The sequence below is a fragment of the Perissodus microlepis genome, chromosome 12 (assembly GCF_051167445.1).
Source record: "Perissodus microlepis isolate ML-2025 ecotype Zambia chromosome 12, ASM5116744v1, whole genome shotgun sequence".
Lineage (NCBI taxonomy): Eukaryota > Metazoa > Chordata > Actinopteri > Cichliformes > Cichlidae > Perissodus > Perissodus microlepis.
Genome location: NC_140472.1, coordinates 16931455 through 16957370, shown reverse-complemented (window position 1 = coordinate 16957370; position 25916 = coordinate 16931455). Strand labels below are relative to the sequence as shown.

The 25916-nt window shown below is 39.7% G+C and overlaps 1 protein-coding gene across 2 annotated transcripts in view; it reads left to right on the top strand.

Moving 5' to 3' along the window:
• LOC146376035 (DNA repair protein XRCC4-like) overlaps nt 1-24948 on the top strand; it is a 52911-nt gene extending 27963 nt beyond the window's left edge. For both annotated transcript variants that reach the window (XM_084945858.1, XM_084945857.1), the window contains 7 exons: nt 4854-5012; nt 5800-5987; nt 16765-16931; nt 17401-17565; nt 18495-18592; nt 20758-20892; nt 23401-24948. In XM_084945858.1, the coding sequence (XP_084801984.1) occupies nt 4874-5012; nt 5800-5987; nt 16765-16931; nt 17401-17565; nt 18495-18592; nt 20758-20885 (885 nt within the window). In that variant the 5' untranslated portion in view covers nt 4854-4873 and the 3' untranslated portion in view covers nt 20886-20892; nt 23401-24948. The remainder of the gene's footprint in view (nt 1-4853; nt 5013-5799; nt 5988-16764; nt 16932-17400; nt 17566-18494; nt 18593-20757; nt 20893-23400) is intronic.
• The last annotated feature ends 968 nt before the right edge of the window (nt 24949-25916 follow it).

Here is a 25916-nt window from a genome sequence, read left to right as displayed (position 1 = left end):
AACAGTGTTTCATAAATTTCCCCCCAGACATTTCCCTCCTCAGCACTCCTAGAAATGAGAAGAATAAATTTGTTTGCCCATTGTGTTAGACTGCTAATTATTTAGCTGTCTAAGACAATGTCTGCCTTCAGATGTGTTCCTAAGACAAAGAGATGGGCCGGGCTTACATGTAGGCTTACATTCCTCTTAATGTGGTCAAATTTATTTTCCTTTTATATAGTTTACAGTGATCCATTTTGGCTACAGTACAATACATGCACATTTGATTACTGAAGTTAAATCAAGACTTGGTGTGGCCTTCTGTTTGTGAGATCTAAAATCAGGCCATATTTACATTTGCAAGAGTGAAACAGTCCTCAATCTTTATTTTTTTAAAGATGTTTTTGACTTTTGGTTATTTTGAAAAGAGATACTGGAAGTGTTACAGCAAGCTGACATCAGCGTGCTTGATGTCTGCTCCGACCTGATCTGGCTAATTTCACCAGAATACAAAATATCTTTCTTTTGCAAACCACTTGTGTTGAGGTTTCTGTTATAAAACAAGTGGTTTACTGTAATAGTACTTATTTTTTCTGTAACCATATTATTAAGTTAGCAGAAAATGAACAAAAGAAAATTTGAAAAACTCCACTGCACGCGTTTTCTGTGATAATGGAGGCTGGCTTGCTTTGAACATATAATGTCTGCCTGCAGTAGTGGTTTCTGTTATGAAGAATCTGTCATGCCTTCATTATTCTTCCCATGGTTTTAGTGTCATCAAAACCAGCAGTAGGAGCACAGTTCTTAGTCCAGGTTCTTTCAAGTGAGTATGTTCACTTGAAAGAGAAGTAAATGCATTAACATCCATTATGGCCCTAGTTACTATTCTTTAGTGGATCTGTGATTTTTTAGTTTCTTCTGTCTCTTCATTTTATCTTGAAGTGGCTGATTGATGTAGAGATCAGGGCTCCATTGGGACCATACCTTTTGTTGCAGGACTTTTTTTTATTCTTGTTAGTGAAGAAATAGTTGTTCTTTATGATTCTTTGGGGTTTAGGGTTATTTTCCCAGTGCAAAATGAATTAGAGATCAGTAGAGTTTGGTCTATTGGTATAGGCAAACTATTGTACAGTACTGAATATAAGTGGTACTTACCGGACACACTGCCATACAATATTTTCCCAATACTTCACTCACGATATACTATTGTGATTTTTAACATTTTGCGATATGCAGTATTATAATAACATATATTGCAATCCCCTTTTTAAAACTGCTAATTATGTACTCATCTGTTTTATCTAATAAGATAAAGTTATTAGTTCAGTTATTTTTCAGCTGCAAAATGAGACACTGTCACTGCCATAAGACAGAGGCAGTCTGCTATCAGTCTGCGGTTGAATGGAGTCAAGTTGGCAATTGCATGCAATGTGTTTCTGATAATACAGCAACTAGCTGCGATAAGTTGTCAAAAATCACAAATCTGTTGCTGTGTATATAGACAGAAATTTGCATTTAGCTATTACATTTGCACTCAGTAACCTTCCTGTGTTACAGGAATATAACCAGAATACAACCAGCTGGCAGCCAGTTGAGTTGAGTCCCCTTGAGTTGTGCTTTCTGACAAAAATTCATTCAAACTTATGGCAATCTGTCTGCATTTATAAATTAGACAGCAATAATTTGCAAACCTTCAACAATCTCTCTGAGAGTGAATGCAGTCGGTCCAAGCCAGACTGCGACTGCAGGTTTGCCTCCTATCAGGCAATAGGAGTACTGTAGGTACTCATTATTTTGTGACCAATCTCAGCTTATTTTCCTACCCAGTGGTGAAAAGAAAGCTTTCCATCTATAATCTATAATAAAGTTCGGAATACATTTCTGCATGTAAGTGAAGGCGTGTCACGTTGTCCAACATGTCCTACTTTTTTGTTGTTTCCCATTACCACTGCATCACATTTTCCCCTTCAGACAGCAATAATATATGTTCGAAGCATCTTGGTAAATTACAGTACTTTTTAAAACCCTGGTTCTAATGCAGAGGCATCTATCAGCTAGCTTATGGGGACATTTCACAAAGTCTGCCTCTGACATGATCAGGGTGTAGCCCACTTCAGACAGATGTTTTAGCTTTAAGGCCGTGATTTACTATAGTAAATATTATATTTTCTGTAACTGTGCCCAGTGGCTGAAGCCAATACCTGGAAAGAATAACGAACAAAAGGCCCCAGCCCCACTTACTGTTGTTTAGGGCAGCATTGCTTTAATCCCTAACTGGTCATAAAAGCAGTGCATTTGCCAAAGAGTTGTCCTTTTCGTCTTGAGCCTATTGTGTTGGAGAAAACAGGAGGAGAAGTCCAGTGAAAGTACAGTGAGAGGATGGGTCTAATTGTCAAGGCTCACAAAGGAGAGAGTCAGCTATCTTGGCTTTTTCTTTACTCCTTATGAACTCCTTGTTTAAGGCACAAGATGCATAATTACAGGCCCTCTTTGTGACTCATTGGCCTGGTACTTCCTCTAAACAGAATTAAGTCTTGCTGTTTGCGAATGAGGCAATCCAGAAGAAGTGACAATGAAAAGGTTGAGCAAAAAATTACAGAAGGAGTAGAAAAAGAACGTAAAAGCTATGTGTCGAATCTCTAGGGTAGTTTTAGTTGATGATTTAAGCAATTCAGATGATTGCCTCTGCTGGCTGTGTTACTGAACAGATGCTAACAGTGAGAAATCAGTATTGGCTTTGATGATTCTGAGTAGCTCTCCATTCCTCACAGACAGTGCTGTTTATTTAATTGAAGTCCTTCTGTCATTACCACAGGGTCACCGTCCCTGAACAACAGATGTTACAGTAACTAATGAGTAGCCGGGCTCACTTTATGAGGTTAAAGTTGATGCCTTCAGCTCCCTAGTCTTGGTTGGCCTCTTTGCCTAACCGCACCCCTTCGTAAGGCACAAAGGGTCAACTTTAATCTTTTTGCACTGTTCTTTGTGCATGCATGTGTGTTTGTGTGTGTGAATAGGGTGTGTGCGTACCCCTGCGCAGAGCATGTCTCATTTTGAATAACCTTGACCACCTGCTCTGTCAGCATATGTGGTGTGGGATACATGTCACATCATAACTAAAAGCACAATGTCCAAAGGCACTCATTTTCATTTTTTCAGACATGTTTAGCTTGGCTAACTGCCAATTAAGCTGTCTTGCTTTTTCCTCCGTCTCCACTCACTTTGCCCTGTATTTAAGCAGGGAAACTGTCCAACTCACCTCTCATTCGATGTGGAAGCAGTAATCATATGTTCTGACCTAGATATGCATAATCAAGTAAAAGTTTACTAGCAATCAAAGACACCCCCAACCCTTTTCTTTTTAGAGTTATTTACATTAAAGTTATTGTAATCGTTAGACCAACTTTTTCACAACTAATAACAGGCTGTTTCTGGCATTAGTAGGATAGTTTAAGCTCCCATTAAGAAATACAGAACTGTGCAAAAGCGTCCCTTATTTCATATTGTGCTTAGAAAGTGGGAAATGGATGTAGTGATTTATTGAAACATTAGCAAACATGCATGAATTACAGCGTAAAAAGCAAAAAAAACTATAACAAGCTTAAAAGTAACTAACAAAATCGGACTTTTCTGCATCCATAATTACATCCATTTTGTCAAGATCTCCAACACTACTGGCTGAAACGACCCAAACCGTGAAAGAGTCTAGACTGTGTTTTACTGATGGATATAGACACTCACTGCTGTACCTCTTTCCTGACTTCCTTTGTACGAACTGATGATGATTTGAACCAAAATTTTAAATTTTTGCATCATTGTTTATAAGACCTTTTGCCACTGATTTTCAGTCCAGTTCTTGTGTAATTTGGCATATCTCAGCATTTTCTCACTGTTTCCCTTCCTTAAGTATAACTTCTTGAAAGCTGTCCTTGAGACTTGAGGCCGTTTCAATAGTAGAGGAATCAAGTGAAGGGCTGGGTGCATCTCTTTGCTGATTTTTCCCCCCTATTTTTTATGGACATGACTTTCAGATACAGTTTTTTTTCCCGTATAGCTCTTTGGGACTCACTTTTTTTTCTGGTATAAAAAATATTATTTTATGCCTGTCGTCTTTGACATTTTTTGTAAATTCATCTAAATAAGTGCGGATGTATTATGAGTTTTGCAACAGATTACGAGTACCAAAATGCCCAAACATGCAATTTAAAATCACTTCTTTCCTAACTTGCATATTATGTGTAGAGTTGGCATATAAAGACTGGACTGAAAATGAGTGAAAAAGCAGCCAATGTCAAAAAAAAATAAAAAAAAACTTTGAAAGATCTTCTGAAAGCCTGGAGAACTACTGCTCAAGATCACTTTGAAAATGTGGGTCTGGGTCTTTGGAAGCAAAATGTAAAAAAATGAGGGCTGGCTGGATGCATTTGCATGCTACTGTATAAATTTGATAATGTACTAATTGTATGAAACCAGTGAAACAACTGGTTTGTTTCAGTAATATTCCTCTATTTATCTTTAACAGCATGTAATTACTTTTCTGGTGGTTTCAAGGCAGACACAAAAACCTGCCAAAACATGTTAATCACCGTGTGGTCCCACTGACTCAGAGAGACCCCCACTGAAGGCATACACAGGAACGTTTTTTTATTACCAAATCCAAGCAGTGAAACAATGAACCACATTGATGCAAAGGAAAGATTAACACAATCTTACACCACGAAAACAGATTGATTAGAGCACTGTCTTCGAAGGAGGTCTCAAAACTAACAAACCTGCAAAATGTTCTAAACACTCATGGGAATTGTTGCCGGAAAATTGCATTTTAATGTCTTCTTGTTTAGAGTGTCTGAATTTCTGTCTTTGGTTTTCTGCAGGTCTCAGATATGTGAGAAACATGAGCGGTACAGTTCGTCAGATTAGGCTAAGTGATGATCCAGATACTCCGTACTTCCTGCGAGTGGACTGGGCCATAGACCTGGGTGCTGGTTTCACATTAGCTCTTACTAATGGCAGCTCAGCATGGATTGGAGAAGGTAAATATTTGAGATGTAAGAAGAATAGTTTAGAATAGATGAAAATTACCTTAAATTTAGGCTTATGTGTAATAGAAAGACTTTCATTTTTTTCTAATTACCTAGTCTGAGTGGTTAGCAGGGCTGCTATTCATCAGGCAACCATTCATCCAAGCTTTCTAGGCACCTGGCCGACCCCCTTATCATATTATCATAGTGTTATAACTGTTGGTCTTTTAACAAGAGGGACAGACGTGACCTCGTTTCATCATCCTTCTTCACTCCTACGCTGCAGCTTACAGGTGTATAAAGCAGATTAAAATCTACAAGGCTTGTCTTTGTATATAGTAAGCCACTAGTGAGTGTCTGTGTGTGCCTGTGTGTGTCTGTACATGAATGCCCATACTCTGGAAGGACATCTGGAACATAACTGCTCTCTAGTTTTCCATTGCTGTCCATCTGGAGAGTTGACAGGTGGAGATGAGTTTGTGACAGCTACGTGCAGGCTTCTAGCTCGTCAGTATTTCTCTGTTTCATGTGCTAATTGGGACTTTCAAGCCAACGTTAGCAGCTGTGCAGCAGCTGATGACAGTCCCCTTGGTTTCTCTGCATGCTTCCTTTCAAATCCGCTTTCACGTGCATTCATGGGTTACTACATAATAAATGTTTACACTTCTTGTTCTGTAATCTGCTCCTTCCCCTCTGTCCAGTTTCTGTCAGGTGTACAGCTTTGAAAATAATTTTTAAATATGAGAAAAATGCCTTTTAAAAGACAATAAGATGTTTGAGCAATGCTTTTTTTTGTCAGTTTCAGAGGATGATATGACAAGGGAAGCCAATGACATAGGAGTCCCAAGAGAGAGATATGTTGAGGATCTTCTTCAAGCCCTAACAAAAAGTGGAGGAGGAAGAAGCGAAGACAAGGAGATGTATACCTTTGGCCTCTCTCCTGATCGCCGTTGTCTCTTGTATGAGAAGACTTGTAATGATATTTCGGTAAGCAAAGGTTTTGTGTGGATTTGTACAGTGTTTGCTACAATAATCATTCATTATGTTTAGCATTTTATGGTGCAAAGTGCTAAGCATAGAAAATGAGTATATAACCAGGTTAGAGATAAATCAGGATAAGGTTTTTGTAAAAAGTATGTATTAAAATGAATCTTGAGTCACCGATAAACTAATAAGAATTTAGTGGTCAAGGTTACAGTGACCTTTACAAAACCTGTTTATGGCAGTATTGAAGACAATAACGTAAACTGCAAGTTGACTAGTTTGCAGATGGTTACAGCAAACACTCAAGCAATGTCAAGCAATATGGACAATAGGTTTTTGAAAAGACAGCTGATGCTTTGGATGTTACATAAGAGAAGGTTCCTAGCCTGTCTTTACATTAGCCCTTGGGTCTTGCCTTACATAAATGATAGGTTTTAAAAGATGAATGCTAAAACTCACAGAAAGCTTTTTCAAGTTGTGTCTCCACCTCTTAAGAGACTAATGATGAAGCAGCCGCATTTTTGGCAAATGGAAAAGACAGACATGGGAGGAATGAACAGGATATTTGTTGGCTAAGAACCAAAGAGCATACCCTCATTCTTAAATATAAGCTTCTGTAGAATTGAAAAACTTTTTGCAACCACAGGAAACACCCCCTGGTGGCCGATCACATGCATGCTGGTTTGTTTAAGACTTTTCGATGTTGGCTTCACTTTTTAAAGACACAAAAGCTATATCCATCTTTTACACTGACTATGGTCTGGAAATCTTGGAATCAATATATCTTTCATAGTGAGGCAGGAAGTAAATGCTTAACTTGAGCAAGTGCCGCACTAAACTACCCTTCGTTCTGTGAAAGCAAGTAAAAAGAGAGCTTGTTTTGAATGACAGTTGATGAGATGTCAGTCTTTTATGTAGTCGTCCTAACACGGGGATAACTATTTTAATGCAGGGTTGTTTTCAGCCTAAATGTCCTTAATAAATGAAGAGAAAATGCTACTGTTTCATGCTTTGCATGGATGTGGCACAAGTGTAAAAAGTGCAGCAGTTTAATTTTCCTTGCCTGTAGCTTTGAAGCAGAGGCCTCAGTGATGGGGCTCAATGATAGACCCCAATCTTATGGATGAGTGGCACAATGTGTACTGAGTAAAACATGATGTATTATCAGTACTCCATCTTCCACAGCATCATGAACTCCCCTCTTGTCACTGTTCCCTGAGGACATCTAACAACACACAACAAAATCGAAAGGAAGTCTTCTTGATTTTCCTTTTTTTCTTTCTTTTTGGTTTTTACAAGGGACCGTTGAAAAGATAAGGTTTATAGTTTCCCCACATTAAAGGAGAATTAGAAAGGCTTGGTGGCCTTCAGGCTACAGACAGGAAGTATTCAGTGCAGTTTGTTACCAGTCATCCAAAGGTAGTGTTATTAGTTAGTGGTCTAATGGCTGTAGCTGGAAAACAAGAAAAAGGCTTCTCACTAAAGGTTTGTTACAAGGAAAGATAATTATGGCTCACACTGTTGCAATGTTAAATTTATGCAACAGTCACTGACAAATACTGAAGAAGTTTAGAAACACATGTTGTATGCTTTGCTCAGGCAGGCAGGAATGACACGCTTGATGAAGCACAGGCCATGGCGGTTGATTTTGATGTTATTTTTTTCAAACTGTGAGATTCTGCCTCTGAGGAGGAGGTTACTTTGGGATCTTGTAATGCTGTGCTGGCAGAGGAAGAACCCCATGAGGTTAGGAACACTGTAGTAACCATAAAACCCAGATTTATGGAGAGGGCCATCCTCATCCAGCCATTTTAAAAGACAGTTGATTAGACCCCTTTTCTCTCTTCAGATCCTCTTGGCTTTCTTTATCTCTATTATTGTGGGCAACAGGGCCTTTGCATGCATGTGTCCATGTCCAAACATGTACAGACATACTGTTGGTTTAAAAAAAAGGCTCTGAGGCCATCAGCCTTTGCGTACCACACTTGACAAAGCTGTTGAGCAAGTGGTTGCTCATTCCACAGAAATACACATGTAGCTCAGTTTTAAAATCAAAAAGCAAAACATAATTAACAATGTCTTGCTTATTATTATTGTGGATGTAGTAAGGATACTAGGTCCTACAATAACCTTTCACCTCTTCAAAAAACTTAAAGAAGTCGCTTTTCTTTACCATGACCTGGATGACTGAGAACATACACAACAGTAAAACATTAACAGTAAATATTAACAGTAATTTACACATACTTTAAGATGCCTTGATTATTGTAACACCTTATGCTCTCCATTAAAAATGCCTCATTACACTTCATTAAGTCACCAGCTGTTTTCAAACATGATCTTTTGGGTAAATCAGGTCGGGATGTTGTTTAGAGATGGAGGTGAGGGAGCTGCTGTGTATGATCTACATCAGACATTTGCGTTCCTACATGTACCTGCGTCTGTAGAGAAAAATTCAGTGCTGGATTGCAGGTGTGAAAATGGCTACTGGAATTAATTCATGCAGGATTCTTGCAGGACCACTGAAAATGATTGGCAGTTGCCTAAAATTGCGCAGTCCTCTGTATACTTTAAAAAAAATTATTATCAATTCTCCATGGTTGCAGTTATCTTCACGATGTGCAGAATGTGTGTGGTAGAAGAAAACCCATCATGACCAAATTTTATATAACGTGCAAATTCCCATTTTATTGTTACGCCTTCTATTCATAGTATTTTTTCCCTAATCTGCCTTCGTACTGCCCCCATTATTTATATGTCAGAGGTTAGAAAGTTTAACATATTTCTCGCGGCTAATTTGAGGGTGCAAGTTTCCTTTAGAAAGAGAAGAAAAGAAGGTGGAGACTCAACAGGTGGTAGACTTGACATGACGTTAATATTTTATGATTATGACCTCAGACGATGTAATGATGAATACAGTCGGCTGTTTCATGTTAAACTACAGCTAAGCAGGTGTTTTACACACATAAGTTAGACATAATCTCCTCCTTAATGTCTGTTTAAGTACACATCTGTCAAAAATCCAGCACTGAACTCTAACTTAAGTCTTCTGCAAAATGTGTTAAATCCACAAACCTAAGATTTTGGATAGGTCACTTGTTAATTTACTGTCATCTAAGAGTGTGATTTTTGTTTTTCCGATTTTAGTGTATTTTAGTGAGTCAGCTGCATTTCTGTGCTACAGTAAGTTGTTTCCATTTTTATTAGATTGATCTCTTCATAGCCTCTATTTTATATAATAAGAAACTACATTTTTTAACAACTTCATTTAAAAGTTAATAATTCTCCACGCAACGACATTTTCTCACGCTAAGCTTGTACATGCAGTGAAAGTTTACAAATAGGAGTGTGTGTTACATGTACTAGTAGTGGTAGTGTAGTAGTTTTTAATTCAATTCCATTTCAAGAGACAGGATAGAATATACACTGTGGAAGAGAGCCAGAGATTAATAATAACTAATGGTTAAATGCAAAATGGTGCATAAACACGTAGTGAACGAAAAGAGATGTGTGAAGAAGAAGCACTCAGTGTATCATGGGAAGCCCCCAGCAAGCTGCAACACGACTAAGGGAGAATTCAGGGTCACTTGATCCAGCCCTAACCACATGCTTTATCAAAAAGGAAAGTTTGAAACCTAATCTTGAAGTAGAGAGGCTTCTTGAAAGAAATGCAAAGCTCTTCTTTGGATGTTGGCTGCTTTTTGTTCTGTTCTCTGCCGACATGATGTCACACTGATTCAATAATTTTGAGGTCCAGGCTCTGGGGAGGCCAATCAATTACCGATGGTCCTCCACTGTGGCAGTGTGTTTGGGATCATTCTCATGCTGGAAAAATGAAGCTGTTGCTAATCAGGTGGTTTACAAATGTTATTGCGCAGTGAACCAAAATCTCACAGTATTTTTCAGTGTTCCTCGACACCACTGCACTGGCTGAAATGTTGCCCCAAACCATGACAGAGCCTCCAGCATGTTTTACAGATGGCTGTGGGCACTCACTGTTGTACCTCTCTCATGATCTCCTCTTTATATATTGGCGTTTTGGCAATTGGCAAATGCATCTTTCAGGCCCTGTGTCAGATCTCCACTGGATATTTTTTAAAATGACTCTTAAGGACATGAATTTCCAATACTTCTAATCTGCTCTAGATAGTTTTTTAGGCCTGCTGCTTCTTCTTCAGACATAGCTGTAAGCTTCTCAATGACAAAAGATACATAATAATAAAACAAATACTAAAAATCTTTGAACATAAAGCCAAGGACAACTTAAGGCAAGCACACAAACAGCTGTGTAAAATTGCTAATGAATGGCTGATTAACTATGGAAGAATTACTATGGAAGGTCACTTGTTAACTTATTGTTATCTTTTTTATCTATGAAGCTTTCACTTTTGGTCATTTACAGGATCTTCTTTCTAATTTGGAATTCAGATTTTCATTCCAAGTACCCATCTCTTAAAAAACGATCATGTACATGATTTGCTGACAATTTTAATCTATCATGTTCAAGTACATAATGGATAAATTTATACTCAAGAATAAGAGAACTTAGGCTCCTCCAGTGAAATTTGTGGTTGGTGTCAAGCTGCACAGCTGGAGTCCCCAGTGAACTACTCGATAACTTTTATTTGACAAACAGAAAACATGGACACATCTGTGTCCCATTCGTTCGCTTGTGGCTTCAATCATCTTCTGTCAGCTGTCAAAAATTACGGTCCAAATCCCGGTGCTTCGAGGCTGGCGCTGAAATACGACCTAAAGTGAAAGTGACAGGTTTTAGAAAATCACAGGAAGCCCCTGGATAACTGATAATTTTTTGTATGTGTGTGTGTATGTGTGTGTACATAATGGGTTTGTCATAGCGCTGCATTATTGTATACAACGTTAATAATAGAATTGTTTGGCTAGAGCAGAGAATTCCCTAAATTCATTTTTGTAATTGCAAATTTTTCATTGCCACGAAGTTGGCCAAATGCTTTTATTGTGGTTTGAGTTTAAAAACAAACACACAAAAAAACAAACAAAAAGTGCACTGACTCAAACACCAATAGCAAAAATGAGGACAAATTGGTTGCATCTTTAGCTTTTGCAGTCCCATTGAAGTCTGGGAAATTGTGGCACAGCTGGAAGCCAGATTTGAACACCGACCACACGGAAGAGTCTGATCCACCAACACGTTTCTCCTGCCGGTGCCACCTGCAGCTTTCTGCAATCGTAGTCAGGTTTGTAGTTGTACCCTCTACAATTTGAATGACAATCAGTGCTTAGAACAACTGTTGTTCCTGTTCTGCTGCAAACCGAAGTGACCATTAAGCATTTTCCTACGGTATCTGCACTCCAGTTAGTTCCGCGCCACATCGTCCTTGCCGCGTATGTGAAAGTGTGTCTTATCGGGATGGACTCATTGCTTTCGCCCTCCACTTCCTGGACTCTATCTGGCCTCACGCCTCTGCAGAGCGGATAAGGGAACTGATGGGACAAACGGATCTCTGCTTCGATGCCCAGATGTCAGTGTCCGTGCCCACTCTTGTACACTGTCTCTTTGTATCGTGTGCTCAGTGAGCACCCACTCACTTCCCTGGTCCCTAAGACACAATAGTTATTTCCAGATAAAGAATAAAAAAAAAAAAACTTTTATCAGGGACATGTTCACTGTGTTTTTATTAGGATTTAGATAAACATGAGCGCATTTGCCTTGCATTGCATTTCTTCGTATCATTGGTCACCAGTTGTTAAACCAAGGTATTTTTTTATCCTTAGGGCCAAATTACCTTTTAGATCTCCAGCGGTTTGCCAGATGGAGTGACATGGAAAGCTTTCAGTCCTCTGTGGCCACAGTGTGTTATGGTATCATTTCCAGTGGGACTGTGTTCTTCTGGCTTTGTCCTCCACACCTATGTCAACATTTGACCTTATGGTCTGGTTTGCAAGCTGGAGACATACACACACTCACACAGACTAACATAAACAAACACCTAGACCACACACACTGGACCACATTGAAATGTTGGACAAATTTGCATACATAGAAGAAGATTGTACATCCACAGTATATAGATTATTCATCGCTTGCAATGTCAGAAGAAACTAGCTTTATGAAGCATCTCATTTAATTTGAGTGAATTTATCCGTGTCTCTCTGTCCAGAAAATTAAGTGTTATAAGACATATATTGAATATCGTTAGAAGCTGAAACAACTTCTGTGAGCAGTTTGCTTATTTTAGTGTTGTTTCAGTTCAGCAACAAAAATGTGGTAGTGGGTTGTGCATCACAGACAAACAGTCTGACCTCCCACATCTCTGCAGTGGCTGGCAGCAGTGTGCAGACTGACCTTTAACTTTATCTCTGTTTCCCAGGAGAGGAGCCCAAGCTCAAGAAAATAAGAAAGAAAAGCACTTCTAGTCCATTGCTGTGTTTTAACGTTGATCACTTACAGAAATATTTATTTCTGTCTGTCACTGATATGTAGATATTTGTATCTTGCTTCGCTGCATTTTCATATTTATACCTCTGTTTAGTGTACAATACTTCTTATGACTTCCATAGAGTAATGTTAAATATTTGGTGATGTGTTTACTGCAGTGGGTCTTCTCAGATAACCTTTGACTAAAGACAGTGAAAAAACACTACCTTTGGTATTTAAAAAAAGGAGGAGAATAAATAAACAGCAGCTGAGTTCCATTTCTAAAGTTAATCCTGTAAATAAAGGTTGTTCTTCCAGCACTTTAGATGTCTCTGTCTAGTGTCTTATTAGGGTAATACAATGTTGACATGTTGGTTAGGAAGATTTGTGAGTCCGTGTCTAAAACATCGAAGATAAAGTTCAGCATTATTATAGATTGAGAGAAAATCTAGGGAACAACATTCTTCAGCATAACATAACACAACATAGAAATATTAGAGTACTCAACAGAGCCTTTATATTATCTGTTATCATGGAGCTGATTTATTGCAGGAGCCTTTCCTCTAGAGTGGAGACAAGGCAGAGATTGTAAGAAGTCAAGGAGGAGTTTGATCTTTTCTCAAACTTCCCTGCTGTCTTTACTTGCTGTCAGAAGTTATCTGGGCTTTGAATGATTTTTTCAAACTCTTCTTTTTCCACATCACAATCAATAACATGCACGTACAATTGTTTGAACTGATGATCTTGGAATCTGCAGTTGTTAAAGATCAACTCTTGTAAGGTTCTGGAATCGCCTACCAAAGCCCCGACTGTATGTTTATTGAAAATGTGTGGACTAGGCTTAAAGACTGGGCCAATGCCAGGAAACAAACCAATTTAACTGAAGTTTACTAATTCTGCCAAGAATAGTGATCAAACATCCAGCCAGAATTATGCCAGAAACTTGTTGATGGCTACCAAAAGCATCTGGTCTGTGTGCAACTTGCTAAGGGACATTGTGTAGATTAGAGAAAATCCTAAATAAATTCAAGCTTGTGCGCTCAATTCTTGTTTTTTTGAAGTCATTGAAAATGTATCCTGTACATTCATTCTACCCTGAAAAAGGAACCAATAAATCATGAAAAGCCCCAAATTACCATGACATTTATGCCCATGATGCCCATTAGTGTAAAATTTTGACCACGTCTGCATGTACCCTGTCATACTATACAAGTTGGTACATCGTCACAGTGGCTCTTTATCACTTCCCTCTGTTAACATTCACATTTTGCAGAAAAATTCCCATTCTTACTCTATCTACACACATCTCACTGTTTGATCTTAACAGTGGACTTTAACTTGCACAATAACTGAATCACAGCTATGTCAACTTGTTGATAAATTCTAATGCTCACACAAGTTCCCCCTGCTAGAAGAGGCTGCACTGGATCACCGGTGTTGCTCCACTTTTTTACGAGTTCTTGGGAATAGTATCCGGTTGGTCTTCTCTGAGTCCTGATTCCATTTGTTGTGATCAGTCTGAGCACTGTCGACATGGACGCTGACGAAGCTGAACTTTTGCATTACAGTTTTACTTCCCAAAACTTGTGCAAGTTAAATAATTATCACTGTATAATAAATGTATTGCCAAATAATATTGAAAGAGGCCCTTGTGTTTGGACAGTCACCAGTAATACAGAATACAAGTGTAAAGTTGAACAAGATTTTGAAATCTAACAGTTTAATAATGCTTAAATCTAATAGTGCAGTCACAGAACCAGATGGTTTGACAGTGCTTGAGTTTATGCCAGCCATCGCAGCACAAGAGGGAGGGTCCACCCTGGAGAACTGTCGTCAGGCCATCGCAGGCAGAAAACAGCTGTGCGTTAACATAGTCTGGAAATCAGCATCTACCAGACCACGCAGACACCAGAGGAGAGCAGTGTGCCAAGTGTAAACTGGCACAGTTTATAACAATCCAAACAAATTACCAAATAAGATGCAGGTGGGGTAAATGGAGCTCCATGCCTACACTCAGCTGGCTTACATGGCTACATGGCTTGATTACTGCTGCCACGGATTTTTTGGTAGTCATCAATCTTCCTGTAGTCTTTTCCATATTTGTGAAGTTTTGCACACTGACGGAACCTTGATATGGATGTACAGAGACAAACACCCTTCCAAGTCCAAGGCCCAAAACTGAGAAAAATGTAGTGTTTTGGGGCCATTTTATGTCATTGTTATGTTAGACTATATGAAGCATAATTTTGCTTCAGTGGTCACAGGTTTTTTATATTTTCTCTCCTGTGAGAGAAAATGCAAATTTAATTATGTTGTAGATTGAAAGAAGTGCATTAAATTATGTTCTGTTTGTCTTTGAATAAGGAAATATTCAACTGTTGTTGTTATTGATAGGCGATACACGCTGGAGCCGATTTATATTTAAGTGATATTTCACTGGGGTGTACTCACTGATGTTCCTGTCATGTTTAATGTATAACGTCTGTGTTTTGGTCATTTTATGAAAGGGCCTCTGCTTTGATGTTCTACTTCCTGCTTTAAAAAGTAGTCCAGAGGGTTTGACTACAAAGTGAGATGGGTCAGCGAGGAAAGTCGAGTACACTCTTGTTTGCATGCATTCATGTTCAGATGGTCAAGCAGAAAATGTAAGATTTTTAGTGTTTAGTCATAAACAGCTGCAGTTTTTTTTACACTGCTGGAATTACAGCTACTAGGTCACGGATCAGAAAACTGATCAGTTTCATTTGTAAGCAATTTACCACCCAGAATTAAATCAAGCAACAGAATTCATTTCACTTTGGTTTGGCAACAAACTAAAGCAATTCCTACGTGTTCTTGGAACATGTAACAATGGGACAGAGTCAGAGCTGATCACTCTGCATGCTATTAAGCGTTTATTATTATTATTATTAATGAATGTTTTTCTGCCGCATTAGGCCTGGTTGCTCGCCTTATTTGCAGCACCAGTCAAACAATGCGTTCTAATTAATGTGAGTGCACATGGAGCCTGACAAAGAAACTCCAGGTTAGCAAAGAAAGCTGATAACTACCATCTTGATGGCATTTTTTTCTGACTGGGATCTTAGGTTTTCTCAAGCTAGCCGAACATGCTTTGTAGAACACGCCTAGTTTGCCCTGTTCCTATAAAATGTCTTTGTTATTGTCAGATTTTGTAACAGCCATTAACAGTTAGTGTTCAAGGCCCTAAGAGACCACATTCAACCACTACTGAACACAGAGTACAGCTGGTGCTGATGGGAGTGTGAAATACCTCTATGGAAGAAGAGAAAAGAGAAGACGGAAAACTTTGAAACTGAACGAAAGGCACCAGGGCACAGTAGTGCTTAGGATATAAAACTGGGGGCAATATGAAGCCACTGTCTGCTCAGTAACACATGTTCAGGTTCAACAGAAAAGGAGAAAACAGGTGTGTGGCCTGCCAGGACAGAATCAGCCCAGGACAAAAATGACAAGTATTTTATGAGAGCTTTTGAAGATGGTGGCTTTATTGCAGTGGGTCTGCGACCTCACGCAGCTAAGTGAAAATTTAACACCTCATTACCTTCTGGTTTTTCAGTTCTTTATGAGAAGTACTTATGTGTAGGTGTGTAAATGGAAACATCTCCAAGGTAACAAGCAAAGATAATACAGCTATATGATATGAACCGTATTAAACATTGTTTCTATTGTTAATTAGGATAACATTTTCCTCTTTAAAAAAAACGACACATCACCTACAAGTTAGAATTTCTCCATTTCTTTGCTCACTGCTTTTTGCCTCAGCCCTGGCCTGTGACTAAGAGCCAAGATGCAATCCAAATGAGGAATGTTTTATTACATATGAAGCCTGCCTGCGATTCCAAAGACTCCCCGACAAAAACCAACAGAGAGGAAACTTTGCTCTCCCCTCGCATACTTTGCAGGTGACCAGTGAATTCATCTTCTGTTTCTCCCAGAGAGAAGGACACTCCTCATCATCTGAAAAAAACTCTCCTGCTTCAGAGAAAATCTTATGTAATATTTGTGGTACGTTGTACTGTAGACTCATTGTAATGAGAGAAGTGTGAAGCTTACTCATTTTTCACAGTGAACTGATTCTGGAAGCTAGTGATGGATCATTTTCGTAGTCGTGATTTTGATGCCAGATGCGACTTTTCCAGGTCACTCCTAACTTCTAGCAGAGGATCCCCAGTTACTTCAGAGGTAGTTGTAAACCTGTCCTGTTTGTTGGTTGCCCTCAAAGGGAGGCAAGTGGAAGTTACTTCTCAGTGCAGAGGAAGAAAGACTGAGTATATCTTCTCCAATGACTTGCAAACCAAACTTTGTCTTGCTGTCTCATTTCACTTTCTGTCGCTGAGCTTCTTTTCCTCCTTGTTTCAGGTGCACTTGGGCTCTGTGGAGCTCCAGCCATCTCCAGACCCTCTGGAGCTGACCTGTGAGATGATTGGACAGTCCCTAAAGCGCAGCACAGATCTGGAGACAGAAAACTCACGATTGTTAGAGCAAAACTGTAAATTGAAGCAGGATCACCAGCGAATACTCGGACAGTAAGGATAACGAGAGAAATAATTCAACAGAATCTCATAATTTTCTTAAGATGTTCTGGGCTGGTATTTATTGTTGATTGCTTTGTCTGCATGCGCACTCCTTTTTCTCTTTAAGTTGCCAGCTTGTTTATATCCACAAAAATCACCCAGTATGACATCATCACTGGTCGCCCATTTGACAATATTGTGGGATCCACCCATTATTGCGAGCTGGGTTTGTAATTTCTCGGAAATTACTTCAAGTGATTCACATGTCTTCAATTTTATTAATGCCTGGCATGTAAAATTAAAATCAAATGTGCTGTTGTTTATTCGCTTGTTGATTTCTCTCCAGAGTACAGCATGAGGTTCACACAGGACTTTTGGGATTAGTGTCATTCACCTTTGCAAATTACTATCAGATAGCCAACAAGAGCATGAAACCTCCACGCAGAATATTGTTGTCATATGCACGTGTTTTTCTCACCAGGCTCAAGCATCAGGTTCAGAAAAAGGAAGCATTAGAGAGGGAACTGTACTCACGTTTTGTCATGGTGCTGAACGAGAAGAAGGCCAAGATCAGAGGTCTGCAGGAGGCTGTCAAAAGGCTTCGAAACTCGGATGACCGTCTGAGCGACGAGGAGGGTGTACAAAGGTCTGCATCAAGTGCTGTTATACTGTTATCTGCCTTAAAAGTCCAATTTAAGGACAGAAACAACTGAATGTCCATAGAAGGGTTTTACCTGTGTATCAACTAATGACCCAAAATGCACATTTGAATAGAGGCAACTAAAAAGCTATTCTTAGAATTTTGATGATTGGTTTTGAATAAGCCACAGTTCATTTAACTTTTAATCTAAGATGGACAAAAACAGACAGTTCTTTTTTAAATTTCAGAAACCAGTATCATCAGGTGATTGTTTAAAATAATAATCATTCATTCTAAAACAAAATGCTAATTTTAAATTGATTGACAGGTATTTGTACATTCAGTCAATTTCTGTAGTTACACGTTAACCAGTAACAAGTAGGTCCTAGTCTGGTAATGTCCAGTAAAGTTTTCAGTCAGTTTAAAATGATTTCACCCTTTGATTTTCAGTGGAGCAGCCTTCACCTGAAAGGGGTACTCTCCCTGTGCACTGTGTTGTAAATACGTGGAATTATGTATTTAGATTTTGGCCAAACATAGAATCAATCAAAACATTCCTGTCTTTGTTTTACATCGACATTGCAAGTTTTGTTTTCTAAGAAACTCAACAAAGTGCTGTCAGAACCACATGTGTGCTTGCCACACCTCTGGCTTTGGCTGACTTGTTTTTAGTCAGGCTTGTTAAATAGCTTTCATCATTACAGGCCACTACAGGGTGCAGAGTATGGAAGATTTTACTCATAGTTTCTGCTCACATGTCTGGCTGTGCCACTGTCCTTTGTGGTCAGTAATATTTAACAGTGAAAGATGAGTACTCAAAAGAAGAGTAAAATGAGATACTCTGCTGTAGTTTCTAAAGCATATCCACTTGTCTGACTGAGGATTCAGTTTGTGGGCGTTACAGGAAACACTTCTTCTTCTGTAAATTCTTTCAGTGACAATCTCACAACTCAAGGTGAAGGCAGTCCGGACAGAGGAGAGGAGACCAGTCAGAGCATCCAACCCTCTCTGGAGCCAACTATCCTCATTACAGGTGTGTGTGTCTGTGTTTATGGGTGTGTTTGCTTGTGGCAGAAGGAACAACAGTCCCAATCAAAAGTGGTTTCCCCGAGGATGAGACTGCTGTACGCTCAACCTCTGAGTGACCAGTTATTCGCCACAACTACTGACACAGAATGCATACAAATTTAATACAGTCACCAGACAACCACCAACCTTTCCTACTCACAGGGAGGTTAATGGGGTATGTAACAACATGGGGGAATGATCCATAGCCCAAATCCATCTTGCCCAATGCAATGGTTTTTCAGTATTCCACCAAGTATAAACAAGCTGTTTCAGCTTTTCTCAAAACAACCTTGTGTTCCAGTAGCTGCTCAAAAACACATGCAGCATGTCTTGGAGCAGGTTGTGCAAGTATTGAACATGGCAAATTTACACCCTTTCCCAGTATTCTGACGTAATAGGTCACAATCTTATTTTCTAATGATGCGGACCAAAGTGAAGCCCTTGAGTTTTCGCTTTCCTCTCACTGATTTTACTGTCCAATAAAGTTGACAGTTGAATGTAAGTGAGTACGTAAGCAAGGGGGTGAGGGGTTGAACATAAACTTAAAAGCACACATAAGCAGAGCGCATACCCTCTGGTCGAAGGGTTCTGGGAAACACTTGAGTCATAAACCCACACGTCTGTTGAGATTGCTTCAGCACTGCTGGCCATTAGGTGGTCTTCACCTTCCTGCGTCTCGCAGTGCTGGAGTAACGTTACATCTGAGTCATACCCCCCTGTACTGTAGTGCTGCAATCTACTGAGAAAACCTAGATCACTGTATCAATGGTTTTGTTTGTGGTTGCAGCCAAACTCAAACCACCCCAAGAGAATACAGTTGAAAAACACATTGATGTCGTTCAGCAGATTGTGTTGCTTGGCTCTTATTTTCTGTGCTCTCAATCGCAAACACATGCACACGCACCCTCTGCTCTGTGCTCTGTGTCCCGTCTTGGCTTCAGTGAAGATGGATGGAGGAGGTAGATTAGCCCGTGTGGGGCTTGGCTCACACAGTCGGTTGTTTGCGGCCCAAAAGAGTCTTATAATGCTTTCTTGTATTTTCAGCTTGTCAGTGACATCTCCAGGCTTTTACCTACATGTGCCTTTATGAATCTGTCTCTATTCTCAGCATTTTAACATTATGGGTGTGTTTCCAAAGTCTTTGGGCGTTTTTTCTCTTGGCCGAAAGCACAGTGGTGGAAAAAAGCCATATGCTTGTGTCACTCTCTGCTAGCATTAGATTCGTAACCACAACAACCGATTAATTCATAGACACCTTTACGCCAATCCATGAACATGAAACATACACATAATGAAACACCTCACTGATAGTACTCCAGGTGAGTCCACACACACGTGGCATCAGATCAAACGTTAGGCAGCGCTGTGGACTACACATTTCCCCTTTGACGTATTTGCCCCCTGTTGACCTCTGTGCCTCAGGCTGTGTTTCCATGTTGAGCAGAGCTGGGGGCTCTCTTTGACCTCGAGTTTTAGCATCTGACACCATAGGAAGAATCGCTCACAATGAGATAACTTGAAGATAAGAGCGATAGAGACAGAGGGAGAATAAAGGGACGTTAAAGAAAAGCATGTCACCTGAGGGACACACATGTGACTCCTCTGAGGGAAAGGAATAATGGGTCTCTAATACCAGCCTCCACACCTCCTTCATTAAGGTAACTGTAAATACTGAATCTGCAGTAACATTACCATTACAGTACTGAGTTTTAGCTCTTAATCAGTTCAGCCCAAGTATGTCTTTGTTCTTACGTGGCGCCTCAATCTGTCGATCTTTGCGTTTGAATGGGCTAGCAGCAGTGTTGAAGGGCAAACAGGTGTGTTTTTCCTTCTGTATATAAACTATTGTAGCGTGACCAAGATTGTTAGGAATGCCAGATCTTAATTACCGATAAAGATCACACCTCTGAAGGTGTGGAGTCCTCTGGGGTTAACAGTGGTAATCTGGGGTAATTTGCCCTGGAACTGCCAAAAATGCACCAAAAGTGACACTGACAGAGTATGAGTGTAAGCCATAAAGCTGAAGAATTTAGGCTTTTGTAATGTAATTCTAAAAAGAAATGAAATTAGACTGTAATAGTCTGTATGTTTCTCTGTACGTGAAGTATCAACTGTTTGTGCTCTTTGCAGGACGTAATCTGGTCTGGGAAGGGATCCCCGTTGACCGGACTTTTTCTGATGATGATGAAGATGAGCAACCAAAACGGAAGCGTAGGTTGCTTCACACCTCGAGCCCACGATCTTCTGAACAACTTTAAATTGCAGGTTTGTCAGAGAAATAATGCAGTTAATGGAGCAGCATATTTTATATCATAGTTGCTTAAAGTAAATTTTGTGTGGAACCTCTCTTTACATATAGTTGTAATAAAAGAAAACAAAAAAAAGTGTAATTGTAAGAATTTGGATCTTAAATTTTAAGAAAATGTGCAGTTATATGTTGCAGATTTTCAAGTAGTCCATGTAAAGATGGTGCCAACATGACACACAATGTCTCCGGTCCTGTGTCGGTTAATAAATAAGTTGTTCCATGTGACCCCAAATCAAAGTTTAACATCGATGCATGGAAATCATTTCAGGATTAAAGTTTTATGGCACTTTGAAACCTCTTAGCCTCAAGTTTTATTCAGCAGTTTTTTTCCCCCATTTGTAGGTTCTGTAAAACCACTACAGTGACAGATGTGGGTCGATCTACTGATTTTATTTTATTCCCCATTCTTTCCATTTCACCCAATTAAGGAGGATTAAATCATCGTCTTGTCGTCATCATCTGTTTTAAAAAGAAAAAAAAACACTTATGTATAATTCCCAGCATCCAACTGTCTGTCTACTGAGGCCTGAACATTTTTTAGATGAAATACGTATTCTTATATTGCTGGTTATATTAATCCACAGAGGTATAAAGTAGTCCAGCCTCTGACAGCAGCGGTCTTAGAAGTGGCCCTGGGCCACACATGCTAGAGAGTAGCTGCTGTCTCCACCTAATAAATAGGATTAATTAAGAGGCATAATTTTATTTGCACTCATCAGTTGTGGAAAATGATTTTTAATGGTTTTTAACATTGTCTCTAAACATTTGAAAAAGTGAAATCTAGCATATCTTTTGTGGTTTCTCTGGCTGATGCGCTGCAGTAGAAAGAGCTGAGGTTGTTGGACTGCTGCCTATAAAGAGGCTCAGATTTATATTACATCCTGTATGCTACTAATGTAAAACAGCAGTGAGAAAAGCAACCTTCTCCAGACTTTGTCCACAGTGAGAAGAGGTGCAGATAAGTGAAATAAAATGTCCCCTGATTACTGTTGGTGTTTTGGATTGCGTTGTCATAATAAGATAAGATAAGATAAGATAACCTTTATTAGTCCCACACGTGGGAAATTTGTTTTGTCACAGCAGGAAGTGGACAGTGCAAAAGTTATGAAGCAAAAATTAGAATACAATAAGAATAAATACAGTACACAACTGTACAGAATAGAATAAAATAAAATACTATATACAGTAGAATAAAATATACAATAAGATAAAATAGAATACAAATGTTATATACAACTGAGTAAAAAATAAAACGATGCCAGAAAAGATTATTGTACTTAGTGTTATTGCACATGTGTGGATGTGTGTGTTTGATCAGTTAAAGTCTTTATTGTGGAGTCTGACAGCAGTGGGGAGGAAAGACCTGCGAAATCTCTCCGTCCCACACCGTGGGTGCCGCAGTCTCCCACTGAAGGAGCTGCTCAGTGCTGTCACAGTCTGCTGCATGGGGTGGGAGATGTTGTCCAACAGTGATGACAGCTTAGCCACCATTCTCCTGTCACTCACCACCTCCACTGGGTCCAGAGGGCATCCTAGAACAGAGCTGGCCCTTCGGATCAGCCTGTTCAGTCTCTTCCTGTCCCCGGCAGAGATGCTGCCGCCCCAGCAGACCACACCATAAAAGATAGCAGAAGCCACCACAGAGTCATAGAAGGTCTTCAGGAGTGGGCCCTCCACTCCAAACGACCTGAGTCTCCGCAACAGGTACAGCCTGCTCTGCCCTTTCCTGTAGAGGGCGTCTGAGTTATGAGTCCAGTCCAGTCTGTTGTTCAGATGAACACCAAGGTACCTGTAGCTGTCCACAGCCTCAATGTCCATACCTTGGATGTTCAGTGGTTGCAGTGGAGAATGCTTGTGCCTGCGGAAGTCTACCACCAGCTCCTTGGTTTTACTGGCGTTGATCTGGAGGTAGTTCAGCTGGCACCAGTCCACAAAGTCTTGAGTCAGTCCTCTGTACTCCTTGTCGTCCCCATCAGTGATGAGGCCGACTATTGCAGAGTCATCAGAGAACTTCTGCAGGAAGCACTGGGTGGAATTGTGGGAGAAGTCTGCAGTGTAGATGGTGAAGAGGAACGGAGCCAGAACCGTTCCCTGTGGGGCCCCCGTACTGCAGATAATAACATCAACTTCTCTGTGTTTTTATAAATCATAAAATATAGTTAATTTAATATACGATGCCTCTGTTGTAGCAGCACTTCTTTAACTCTACAAACATTAATAGTATCTGACAACTGCTTATATTTGTGTGTTGGCTAGCATTTGAGCTTCATGCTTCACTCCTCCTTCTCTCACTTGTTGGGTTGAATATAAAGTTAATGTATTTCATTCTGCGTCATCACACTATATCGAACTGTATTTCTCTAGTACAGCTAAATATTACACAGAAAGCTATAAAATATAAATGTGATGCATGTTTTACTGGTTCAAACAATATTTGCTTCTTTTTCTCCATCTCTTGTTCTCAGCCTCCTTTTCAAGAAATAGATGGTGCCCGGGACTATTCACGAACATTTTAATGAGCAGGTTTTCTCTGCTTGCTATCTTGCTATGTGGCAAGCTAGTTCCAGCCTCACAGCGATACACACGACCAAAACAGCGACAGCCGGGCAGCAGTGTCCTGGAAGTGTCTCCAGATTATGATGGAAGGGTCTCTCCTAGATTGTGAAAGTGAATTCAGAAAGCCAGAGCACGTCACAGCATCTGGATTGCTTTAACTGTGACAATTACCTACCACATCTCCTAAGAGACTAGTTGCTTTACAGTAAAGGGGTGAAAAGCAGTTACTGATACAATCATTTCCCAAATTCTCTCCATTCTGTGTTGCTGTAAAGATTTTTCCCAGATGTGTCAGTGGCCATGCGATAACAGCCACTTAACACTGTCTGGGACTATGTCAGGAACTAAAAGTGTTTCTGCTAATAAGCTGAAGAACTCGGTAGAGAATCTGGAGCACGACTACGGAAGCAATTTACAAAGAGTCTCACTTTTCCCTGAGCTTGAATTTGACTCCAGCTGTAGTCAGATCTCAGCTCAGTGTGAGAGTGAACAAAAAGGGGGTCAACATGCTACACCCAGAAAAAAGGGTGTCACAACCAGGGAACTATAACTGCTTTCTTAATGCTTAATGTCCTGCTGATGTTTTCCTCCCTATTTCTATTATGAAAACAAACTCGAAACCGTCTCTTTCATTTTAACTTTCAAAACTAGCATTTTGCAAAAGATAATTTGGCCCTCAATCTTTTTTTCCCTCTTTTTCACGCAGCCTTTTATTGTGTAGATATTATGTGGCCCAAACTACCTGAGGGTTGATTTTCAGGTCAATGAGGTTATGTTGTCTTTAAGCTTCTTCACTTGCCCACATTGTCCTTAACATCTGCTATCAGCTTTAGGTTCTTAGGTCATCGCCATGTGTTTTCAATGAGACAGTAATGAAGCTTTGGATTATTTGACCCTTTACATCTGAATTCTGGACCTTCTTGCTGCTGCTTTTGATGATACCTTTATGTCTGTTGAAAACCACAGGTGGCCACCGGGATTATCCCGCTATATGTTCTTGGTGGTTTTAGTAATCCCCACTGGAATGTCACACTGTCTGTTTACATCTCATCAATAAAGTATTCTGAAAGCAAAACAAAGAAGAGTATCAAAGGTTAATTTACAGATGAATGCATGACAACGTGCGATGGACAATGGGCTTACGCTGAAAAGGAGACAGTGCTGAATATTTAAGGGATTTCCTTTATTATAATGCATAGTTGTTTGATTTAAAATGCTCCAAAGCAAGAGCTCGTTCTGTTTTTGGAATAAAAGCTGATAATTAGTTTTTAATTTGGTAAAACCTGCTGTAAATGTGCACATTTAATGTCTAAATATGTGTTTTTTTATTTGATTTTAAATATTTACTGTAATTTAAACACATAAAGGAGATTTATTTTTCAAATGTTAAAAATGTATGTAAAATACCTCTGAAGAAAATGTATGTTAACATCATTGTTAAAAATTTTGCATTTCAACATGGTTGTCTTTTTGTATTTTCTGACTTATATATCATTGAATAGGACACAAATAAGCATGTTTTATTTTATTGTGTGCTTAATACTTTATAACAGGGTTAGACAGTTTATTTTCCCAGTGAGCCACATGAATAACTGGGACTGTTGTTGTGAATTGAGCCCTCCACAACAGTACCAGTGTCACGGTCAAACAGGCAGGACCCAAGTGCAGAACTGAATCGTACGATGAAAAGGGAAGTTTATTTACATGTCGACACCAGGTCAGATATATACATATATACACTGAAGAGAGGTAGAGGGGCTCCAGGGAAGTCCAGGCGAAGGGAAACACATCCAACACTCCTCTTCACATGATCAGTGATTCACTCATCCGAAGCTCACAACTTGCTGTGGTCGACCCTCACTCACAGTTTCTCGACAGGGTCCGAAGGAAAACAGGAAGGGGTCCAGGAAGGTCTGTACACAGCAAACACACGTTAGGAAACCAGGTAAACACATTCAGAGAAAACAGGAACCACAAAGAGAGCCAGGACTACACTAACTGAAGTAAAACGATCCAGCGAAGAACATCACCCAGGCGCCGCCTTAAGTAGTGGCAGGGTAATCAAGGATGATGGGCAGCTGGTGAGTCAATTTGCAACCAGGCGTGTTGGCCGAGGTCGAAACCTGGAACCAAGTAATGCCCAGGCGGGGAGGAGCCAGGAGACAAGGGAGAGAAACAAAAACGCGGACCAGCTTCTCATGTGGCCCCTAACTTTCTTTAATAAATTGATATAATTCAAATAGAATAATAAATGCTGCTTGTTATTTATCATTAGCTGGTTCATAATAGGTTTGGTTTGGTCTATAAGGCTATTATAAAGTTAAAGCTGATGATTGTATTATTTGTTTAAAGAGAGGATAAGCAGGCAGGTGGGTTGTCTGCACTGGTGTGTCTGTGGTCTAAATCATCATTTCACCAACAGGTT